Source organism: Microtus ochrogaster, unplaced genomic scaffold (assembly GCF_000317375.1).
Source record: "Microtus ochrogaster isolate Prairie Vole_2 unplaced genomic scaffold, MicOch1.0 UNK21, whole genome shotgun sequence".
NCBI classification, from domain to species: Eukaryota; Metazoa; Chordata; class Mammalia; order Rodentia; family Cricetidae; genus Microtus; species Microtus ochrogaster.
In genome coordinates this window covers 1,582,174-1,593,003 of record NW_004949119.1, presented here as the reverse complement: position 1 = coordinate 1,593,003, position 10,830 = coordinate 1,582,174, and the positions used below count along the sequence as shown (strand labels likewise).

At 42.5% G+C, this 10,830-nt stretch overlaps 1 protein-coding gene across 2 annotated transcripts in view; it reads left to right on the top strand.

Moving 5' to 3' along the window:
* The window catches only part of Anxa7 (annexin A7), a 29,328-nt gene extending 24,146 nt beyond the window's left edge, over positions 1-5,182 (top strand). For both annotated transcript variants that reach the window (XM_005367621.3, XM_005367619.3), the window contains 4 exons: positions 728-898; positions 981-1,056; positions 2,453-2,565; positions 4,742-5,182. In XM_005367621.3, coding sequence (XP_005367678.1) covers positions 728-898; positions 981-1,056; positions 2,453-2,565; positions 4,742-4,864 — 483 coding nt within the window. In that variant the 3' untranslated portion in view covers positions 4,865-5,182. The remainder of the gene's footprint in view (positions 1-727; positions 899-980; positions 1,057-2,452; positions 2,566-4,741) is intronic.
* Positions 5,183-10,830: the final 5,648 nt, after the last annotated feature.

Here is a 10,830-nt window from a genome sequence, read left to right as displayed (position 1 = left end):
AGCCTTGCTGACACAGTAGGCAGGCATGCTGCCTCTGAGCATAGGCCCCTTTTGAACACACTTATTGAGTTATGTCTGTTTACCCATTTGTAATATGGCTATGCCATTCCTCATGCCAAGTGCTCCTCAAAAGAGACTTCTCTAGCTTTTTGGGGTTTTTTTTTTTTCTTTTAGATTGAATCTAGGGGATCATACCTGCAAGGCAAACAAACTGCCTACCACTAAGCTATATCCCCAGCCCTCATAATAAATATGTATGTGCTAAAGTATACTTGGATCTGAAATCTTACATTGTCCCTTCTTAGAGTGAAATTCCTTGAGAGCAGAGACCTGGTCTCTGGTGTCCCTGTAATTCAACATAATGCCTGGTACAGAGATAACATACTGCTTGGTATTTTACAGTTTTATAGGAATATAACTCTACAGTGTGTTTTGATCTCAAATCCCAACGAAAGAGAGTTATAGTATTTTTCATTTCAGTGATAGTTTATGTTCCATTGTTAAAGACATTTAGTTGTAATTTAGCACTTAAAGCCCTGAAACCCCTTGCTTTAGCCTTATTAAGCCATGACCTTGACCAAAACCCAAAGCTAATTATAATGTAATACTGATTTGGAAGGAAAGACTTGGCAGACTTGATGCATTCACCTTCAATACGTTTCCCTAGACATTCCGTAGTAGTCCACCGAGGAAAGGACTTCACTTGACTCCGGTCTTTCTCTTGCAGGGGAACCGTGATGAGAGCCAGAGTGTAAACCACCAGATGGCTCAGGACGATGCCCAGCGCCTCTATCAAGCTGGTGAAGGGAAGTTAGGGACAGACGAATCCTGCTTCAACATGATCCTCGCCACGAGAAGTTTCCCTCAGCTGAAAGCAACCATGGAGGCTTATTCCAGGGTATGAACTCTTCTGGAGATTGCGTGTCTGTCTTAAGATCTGAAAATGCTTAACTGCTTAACTCTGTAACTTTTGTTTGCAGATGGCCAATCGAGATTTGTTAAGCAGTGTAAGCCGAGAGTTTTCTGGATATGTCGAAAGTGGTTTGAAGACCATCTGTAAGATTTTTATTTTTGTCCTTTGCCTTAATTTGTCTTTAATTGGGTGATTACAGTTAATCACTAGTTAAACACTAGTTAAACAACACTAGTCCCTAGAATCTGCTTAGGAAGAAACCGAGTAAACCCTATATTTTATGTACAGTCCTCAGAATGTTGATGGTGTAATCAGATGAATATTTTGTTTGTTTGTATATCTTTATTGAGCACTGCACGAAGACCTCGTGTATTGTAGTTCTCCCTCTTAACAAATGAGGAAGCCCTAAAGAACTGCCAGTACTACCCCAAGACGTGGTTTTTTAGTTAGTTAATTTATTTATTTATTGAGACAGGGTCTTACTGTGTAAGCCAGGTTGGCCTTGAGTTCGCAAAGATCCACCTGCCTCTACCTCCTGAGTGTATCTCCATATATAGCACACAAAACATTGTTTTGAGCCCTCAGAACACACACCCAAGTTCTTAACACAGTGAGACTCTTTGGAGTTAATGTGTTTGTGGTGATCTGACACCTCAGTGTGTGGGAATTCCGTCCTCAGGATACTACAGAAATAAGGAGAGTCTTACGAACTCCTTATTACTAGCAATGGAGTGCCTGAAAATGTTAGTGTAATGAGCATGGCTAAAGTGACAATCGCGTACAATGTGTACCCTCTGCCATCTGTAGGAACTCACTTTGCTAAGTGGTTTTCCAGTGACTCACAGTTCCAAATGCTGTTTTCAAATCTTTGTCAATCTGTTTTCTCTTAGATGATACTCATAGTTTTTTCTCAGCCAAATGACAGTCGTTTTGTGTGTATATGGTGCTAGGAATTGAACCATGCTAGAGAAGTACCTTACCACTGAGCCGTCGTATGTGATATGTGTGTTACAGACTATGCATGTCATGGCACACGTATGGAGACTAGAAGATATTTCCGTGGAGTCAGTTCTAGCTTGTGCCTTTAGGTGCTTTGCATTTGGGGGATCGAACTCAGGCAACTGGGCTTTTACAACTGCTTTTCCTGCTCTAGCTGGGCCCTCAAAAATATATTCTTAATGTAAAGAATTCAGATTTCTGTCGTTTCTTTTAATAAGCTATTACTTAATCTGGGACACACTTGCTATAGATCTTCATACTAGAAAATGTAAAGAATATACATCAGAATAAAGAATCTACATCAGTGCATCTATAAAGAGAAAATAGATTTATCAGCTTGAGTGAATCTTCTAGAAATGAAAGTTGCCTGTCTGATTCAGCTACAAAGGTTGATACATGCTGAGAAAAAACAAGGGGCAGAAGACCATTCACACTGTTCTTATTTCTGTGTAAAAAATAATCACAAACAGGCTTAAACGAATGCACAGAGGTGGGCTGGCTGGTCATGCCGGCCTCCTCTGAAGCATGTCTGCCTTGCAGTGCAGTGTGCCCTAAACCGCCCCGCCTTCTTTGCTGAGCGACTCTACTGTTCCATGAAAGGCACTGGCACAGATGACTCCACCCTGGTCAGGATCGTGGTCACTCGCAGTGAGGTGAGACAAGATGACACTTTCTCTGTCAGACTGAAGAATCACTGTTGTGATTATAAAGCCCTTAGGAATGACATGCCCTCCATGTGAGGGAGGTTTTCAGTAACATTAGCCCCTCAGTGAAGACAGCAAGAAAGCTTTCCTACTTGAAAAGGCCAGTGAGGAATACAGGTTTATAGGAAATTGCAAGGTGTATTTGTTTATTTGTTTGTTTGTTAAATTTCTAAGGAGACTGAGGTCTCATTAGATTGCCTAGGCTGGCTTAGGACTACAGGATGCACCATTGTGTCTGCCTTGCTTTTGTGGCTTTAGATCCTGGCCTGGAACTAGCTCGTGTAGCCCAGGCTGGCTACAAACTCACAGAGATCAGCCTGCCTCTGCCTCCTGAGTGCTGGGATTAAAGGTGAGCGCCACTACCACCCGGCTTATTTACCGACTGATTTTTGCAGTGCTGGGACTGAAACCTAGGTACTTGTGCACGCTAAGTATGGGTTCCAGTTTGTTCTTTTTCTTGGTCATGTAAAAAGTAAAAATACCTATCTGTTTGGATATCAATGTTAGCATCCTTGTAAATTATAAAATAATCTTTAAATTCATCAGTTTTTACTTCAATATATTGATATTCTGTGTGTGTGTCTGTGTGTCTGTGTGTCTGTGTCTGTGTGTCTGTGTGTATTTGGGGAGGAGGATTCAAGACAGAGTTTCTCCGTGTGTAGCCCTGGCCGTCCTGGAACTCCCTCTATAGCCCTGGTTGGCCTCAAACTCACAGAGTTCCTCCTGCCTCTGCCTCCCAAGTGCTGAGCCACCACTGCCCAGTTATATTTTTAATTGAAAGTATACATTATTAAATAAACTATAGAAGGTAGTTAATTTTTTTTAGAAAGGCAAACAAAATTTAGGGTTTTTGTTTGTTTGGTTTTAGACAGAGTTTCTCTGTGTATTCCTGGCTGTCCTAGAACTTGCTTTGTAGACCAGGCTGGTCTAGAACTCTGAGATTTGGCCCATTTTGACCATTTTTTAAGTGTACTGTGCAACTGTGTGGTCACATTGTGCACTGTCGCACCATCTAGAAATGTTTACATCTTGCAGAACTGAAAATCCACACTCAGGAAACAGTCACCCCTGCCTTCTGCTGTCAGCAGCTGCCACACAGCTTTCTGTCCTGTGTTGATGGCACTGGATTTATCGTGTGCTAGGAATCGTACAGCATTTTTGAGACTGGCTTCTTTACTTAGCCTTGGCTTGGAACTCATCATGACTGCATAATTTTAAGACTGAGTAACAACCCATCTTGACTGATGTTCGTCTGTTTATATGTACTTGGTTTGCTTCTGCCTTTTGTGTTTTGTAAATGATGCTGCTATGAGCGTGGTGTGCACTGATCCCTTCCAGTCCCTGCTACTTCATTTGGGGATTTAGCAAGAAATGGAGTTGCTGGACGATACTGTAATTCTGTAGATCCTTTTTTATTTATTTTTATTTTTTTTAAATATTTATTTATTTATTATGTATACAGCATTCCTTCCATGTATGCCTGCAGGCCAGAAGAGGGCATCAGACCCCATTACAGATGGTTGTGAGCCACCATATGGTTGCTAGCCATCATATGGTTGCTGGGAATTGAACTCAGGACCTTTGGAAGAGCAGGCAATGCTCTTAACCTCTGAGCCATCTCTCCAGCCCTGTAGATCCTTTTTTAAATCACTGTACTGTTATCCACAGCAACTACTGCATGTTACATTCCCACCAGGAATGTACAAGTGTTTTCATTTTTTGGCATCCTTACCACCACTTACTGTATTACACATTTTTGTAAAGCTATCCTATTATCAGATAATGTATATTTTAAATGACAGTATTTGGGGATAACAGATGAAACTGGTGTCTTGTCATCCAGGGTTTTCTAAAGCAGCAAATGAGATCTTCCCTGAGAGTGTGAGCAAAGGTGGCCTCAGCACTAGTATGAATGATAATTCTGGAACATTGCTCATTGGGTGTTTATCTTTTCCCATTCTGATTATTGTGGTATTATTACACAAATAAATGCTCTGGTCTACAGAGTAAGTTCCAGCGAGGGTTTTACACAAAGAAACCCTGTCTCAAAAAAGCAAAATGAAACCCAACAACAAAAATGCATTTTCTTTGAACAGATTTTTTTCTGACCTACCATTTCTTACAGATTGACCTTGTTCAGATAAAGCAGATGTTCACCCAGATGTATCAGAAGACACTAAGCACCATGATTGCCAGTGACACAAGCGGGGACTACAGAAAGCTGCTTCTGGCCATCGTTGGTCAGTGAGAGGGATTTGGGTCTCTTTAATGAATGAAGCTTTTTTGAGCTTAGCCTTGCAAGCAATGAGACCTGCATGCAGAAATGTCAGCACCACTTAACCGGAGTAGCTTTTTACTAAAGATTGTGTCAGGGTAACCTGCTTGGTTTACCTTTGGTTTAACATTGCTACTGCCTTAATTCTAATATTCTTTTTTTCTTTGTATATCCAATCAGTGTAAAAGCCATATCAATGATGTAGTAATTTTGTGCCATTTGTAAAGCTTTATTCTCACTGCTTTTGCTTTAATCGGGATTTAAAATTGAATAAAAATCACAGCAATCTAATTCTGTGTAATGTTAAAATGTTCATTACCTATAGTTCAAACACTGAGAGAATGAGAATATGGTGTTTTTAAGACTGATGCTGGTCTGGTTTGATTTCAGAGCATAATTTTCAGCTCAGGAACATACTTAGGAGCCACAGCAAGTCCCACTAACGGCTGAGGTTCCCTGGTACAGGTGGAGTGTCTCAGCTTCAGCTAGCAGTATTGAAGCGCTTTAGAGCAGCCTGATGTCCACTCAGATAAGACAGTTTGTCCGGGAAATCTCTTAACTCTGGAGATTTTGAAAATTTCACTGGTGTTCTTGAGACTCCTTTTCTATCCCAAGGCCAGCTGTTAAGAGTGACTCCCACTGCATGGGAGGAGTGCCTTGACACCACACAGCTCTGACGGTGGTAACCCGTGCAAGGCTGGCTTCCAAGCTGCTGTGACCCCAGATATTACGTTATCTCAGTAACCAGAATGTTCCCGAGGCTCTCAGGAGCTTAGCTGAAGCACAGGAAAGCTGTCTCCCCTCCACAGCGCAGTCACTTCAGCCCTAATAGAATCATTTCTGTGTTCCTGCCTGATTGGGGTGGATGAGGAGCTAGTGCCATCTGTTAGTAGTCACAGGGAAAATCTCCTCAATTGTGGAAGCCTGTTTTCCTTCCCATCTTTTTAAGAAAGATTTTATATATGTGTGTTTGCCTGTGTACATGTACTACATACAGCCACTGCATACATTGCCGGCAGAAACCCTGGAACAGGTTACAGATGCTTCTGAGCTGTCCTGTGAGTGCTGACTCCTAAAACGTCCTCTGCATGACCAACATCTTTGAGATTTTTATTTTACGAGTTTATTAGACTGGAAAAGTGGAAAGCTATGGTCTGATCTTTAAGATAAATGTTTAAGCAATAAGTTTGGCCCAATGACTTTAGAGAAACAGTAAAATGGTATAATACTTTAAAAAACCACAGTTCTTTTGACCTAGAGTGGTAATTGTAATTTGAATCTTTTTTAAAAATTACTTATTCTTTATGTGTATAATCATTCATATATATGTCTGTTGCCGGGCAGTGGTGGCGCACGCCTTTAATCCCAGCACTAGGGAGGCAGAGGCAGGCGGATCTCTGTGAGTTCGAGGCCAGCCTGGTCTACAAAGGGAGTTCCAGAGCCGGGCGATGGTGGCGCACGCCTTTAATCCCAGCACTCGGGAGGCAGAGGCAGGCGGATCTCTGTGAGTTCGAGGCCAGCCTGGTCTACAAAGGGAGTTCCAGGACAGGCTCCAAAGCTACAGAGAAACCCTGTCTCAAAAAACCAAAACCAAACCAAAACAAAACAAAACATATATATGTCTGTACACCCGTCAAGCCTGGGATCTGAGGAGTCCAAAAGGGGGCAGCAGATACCCTGAAAATGGAGGAACAGATGGTTGTGAGCTGCCATGTGAATACTGGGAATTGAAGCCAGAAGAGCAAGCAGTGCACTTGACCACTGAGCCATCTCTCAGCCCCAAGTTTGTTTGCTTGTTTTTCTTCATTTGTGTATTTTGTTTTTAAAGACAGTCTTGTTTCATAGTAGTGACTGGCTTTGAATTTGGAATCTTCCTGTCTTAACCCTTTTATGTTCTGGGATTGTAGGCATATGCTACCATATCTATCCCCTAAGCTTAGTTGACAAGTAATTGACAAAATTTAAATTTGCTTAATTTAAGCTTCACAGTATGATCTTTGATAGAACTAATCTTGTGTAGTGTCTTCCATAATCAAATTCAAACTGTCATATATATATATGTATGTACATATATATATATAGAGAGAGATAAAACTTACCATTTACATTTCAAGTGTGAGATGATACGTTATTATAGTCACCACATTTCTAGAACTTAAAGTTGATAGCTTATACCCTTGAACATCTCCCATTTTCATGGCCTTTGCCCCTGGTAACCATCAGTCTGTTAATATGTCAACTATTTTATATTCCACATACTCGTAATATAAATGACTGACTTATTAGCTGTTTTTGTGCTTGTTTGTTTTGAGACCAGGTATTATAGTGAGTCTTGGATGGCCTGGAACTTGCTGTATAGACTAGGCTGCCCTGGCAGGCTCTGCCTCCCTACTGCTGGGTTTGAAGGTGGGCATCACCACGCTCTGCTCATCTGCATCATTGTAGATGGTAGGATTTTTCCCCCTTTTCAAAGTCTGAATATTTCATCGTGTGTGTGTGTATGCACGTATACAGTCATGTAAGTGTCTTACATAGCACAGCATCTAGAAGTCAGAAGACATCTTTGTTTTAAGGCAGTTCCTTTTTTTAACTGCTATGCAGGCTTCTAGCTGACTCAGTTTCAAGAGATTCTTCCGTCTCCACTTCCCATCTTCCCATGGGAGCACTGGGATTATGAACTCTTGTGACTCGAACTCAGATCCTCACGTTTAGACACAAGCACCTGTGCCATTCTTGTCCCTGCTAGACCTCTAGATGAGCAAATCGCTTCACCAAGCTAGACTTGGTAGACTTGAGTGTTCTTTACCACCTTGGATTTTCTTGGCAACCTTGTTCAAAATCTGTTGGTCTTAATGGTTAAGTGCATATTTCTTAACTCTCAGTTCATTTCCTTTGCTCTGTACTGTCGTCTGTCCTTAAGCCTGGATTAATTCCTTTTAGACCAGCACTTTTATTATTATGAAGTGGGAAGCGTGAGTCTTCTTGTTAATTTCTGACAAAGTCAGCAGTGGTTTTTAAAAAAGGTTTATCTTATATTTCAAATGTGTGTGTGTGTGTGTGTGTGTCTTTGTGTGGGTATGTGCACATGGGTGTAGGTGCCCTGGAGCTGGAGTCATAGACTTGGGACTGCTTGTTGGTTGTGATTTTGATAGCAGTTTGCTTAGACCTTGTCCATTTCCTTCCAGCTATACTGCTAGGCATGGTCAGTGTGGAGGCCACGCTGGTGGGATAGTGTATACTTGGAATGCACAAGAAGCATCTGGCTATGTAGCCCTAGCTAATGTGGAACTTGCTAGCATACCCAGCTGAGAATTTATTTCTTCAACACAGAGATTCTCTGTATAGCTTTGGAGCCTGTCCTGGAACTAGCTCTCATAAACCAGGCTGGCCTCGAATTCACTGCCTGCCTCTGCCTCCCGAGTGCTGGATTTAAAAGTGTGCACCACCACTGCCCTGTCTCAGCTGAGAATTTTAAAAGATTTATTTTTCACTTTTACCTTTGCCTGAGCATAGACACTCACAGAGGCCAGAAGAGGTCCCTGGATCACTTGATGCTGTGGCTACAGGCAGTTGTGCTGCCCACGCGGGTGCTGGGAGTCAAACTTGGGTCTTCTAGCACAGAGTTTGAGTGCGTAGCCCTGGTTGTCCTGGAACTTTCTCTGTAGACCAGGCTGACCTTGAACTCTCAGAGATCCCCTATCTCTGCCTCCTCCAGTGCTGGAATTAAAAAGGTGTGTGCCACCTGCTCCCTGCTAACTGCTGAATCCAAGAGTAAGCATTTAAGATACAGACATTTTGAGAAAAGACTTAAGTTATTAACTTACTTTTGAAGGGAAGACTTTTATATTGTCCAGGCTAGCCTCAAACACCTGCTCAAGTGATCCTTCCTTCTGCATCCGCCTCCCAAACAGCTGGAAGTAGAGGTAAGAGCCTGGGCATCCTTTAAAATGATGTGTGTTCACACATATATTTAGTAAAGGCTTTCTTTTCTTTTTGGTTTTTGTTTGTGGAGTTTTGTGTTTGGTTGTTATTTTGGCCTGGTCTCACTGGACTTTTTTCTTTAACAAAAGTTCCTTTTAGTTTTATTGTTCGTGTGTGCGTGTGTGTGTGTGTGTGTGTGTGTGTGTGTGTGTGTGTGTGTGTGTTGGTATATTGAAATCAAGAGTCGAGAAAATAAAATAGAAGGGTGAAAGGCTGCACTTTCACCCAAACTTGCAAAAAGGAAGAAAAAAAACCAAACCAAAACACACCACTCAGGAGGCGTGGTTTTCAAAATACAAGTGTGGGCTGTCATCCGGGAAAAACAAGTTCTCGCGAGAGCTAGCCGGTTGCTATAGTTACAGAAAACATAACCAGCTTCTGCGTCAGGTAAGACAGCACCTTCCTTTCAGAGGCCTTGGGTTACTCCTCCTCCCCAGATCTTTTCTTCCAGGCCAAGGCCAGGTTGAAACTCCCGTGGTACCACCGAGGACTCTCCCTCCCAGCCCAGCTGCTCCCACCGTCCCGCCTCACCCTGAGTGCAGGCACCGTCCTGCCTCACCCTGAGTGCAGCGTTCTTAAGCTTTTGTCCAAGGTCACACTTACTCAGTGGGAGGTGGTCCTACTTCTGGGACTGTGGAGCCAGTTCAGTGAAGTGCTTGAGACTCTTGTGTGCCTAGCACCGTGAGAAAAGCCAACAAAATCCCCATCCTCATAAACAAAACAAATGTCCCCGGAATAGGAGTGGCTGAATGCACGGGCATGGTGATTATTCCCGAATGGAGAGAATCTTCGTGGATAGGAAATGTTTAAAGTGAATGAATAGCTTTGGTATCTGTCTTAGAAAGGACAGAAGAAAAACAAATAGGAAGTCAAAGTGATATGGCTACACACTGGGGAGTGGGGGGCCCAGCCTAAGCCAGACCTTCCACGGGCGATGTTGACCGCAATGCTGAGGCTGGAGCCGGAAGTAGTAACAGCTGAAAAATATTCGTGTGTATTCCTCTGCCTTGATCTCGATTTATTCTCACATTATGATCCAAACATACTGAAGTATTTGATTTGCTTTTTGACCTTTTTGAACCTTTTGCAGTCTTTTCTTTCTGCCTGGAACAGCCTTCATATTAAACCATTCTTTTAGCTCCAAGTGGCCTCCCATGAGGGGATTGTCCTGGTATGCCCATACACACACGCCTTCTCAGACCCGCTTAGGTCCTAGCTTCACACGTCCCTGCTCAGTGATGGCCTGGTAAGATAACAAATTGTCGGAAACTGTTTCCTTCTCTCCTGTGTGGCATATAGAAAGGCTTTAGTGTGTACCAAGCCATAATGGAAAGTTAGTTTGCTCAGTCCTCTGCTAGGGTACCAGTCACCAAGCTGATCCCTCCTGGTCTATTTATGTCTCTCTTCCTCAGTAGACTTTAAATTCACAAGGAAAGAAGGCTAATATCGTCTCCTAACCGCAGCAGTTACCCCTGTCCCTAACTTAATAAAGTTTGCTCGATTAATGATTTTTGACAGGAATGGAATGAATTGGATAAAAAGGAATCAAAGAGACTCAAAGTCGTGTGCTAGCCTAGCACGGGGAGCACTGATTTACCAGAAGGGGCTGACACAAAAAGGCATTCCTTTTGTGTCCTATGCTTGGTAAGGAAATTGCCAGTGCCACTGAGGCCCTGGAAGCATTTGGGTGCAGCCTGAGGAAGCCTGAAGGCTGCAAAGGCTGCCCTCTTTTTAGATCACCCTCCCCAGACAGACGTGGAGCACTCTGTCCTCACAACTGACTTTTCCTTTTGCCTTTAAATTTATTTAAATTTAAATTTATTTTCAGTATAAAATATATAAAATTTCCGTATAAAATATGAAATTTCAGTATGAAACAATGGATTTCCTTATGACAGATTCATCTGTCTGTCATTGTACTCAGGTTCCTTCCACTGTCCCTGTAGGCCCTGACTCAT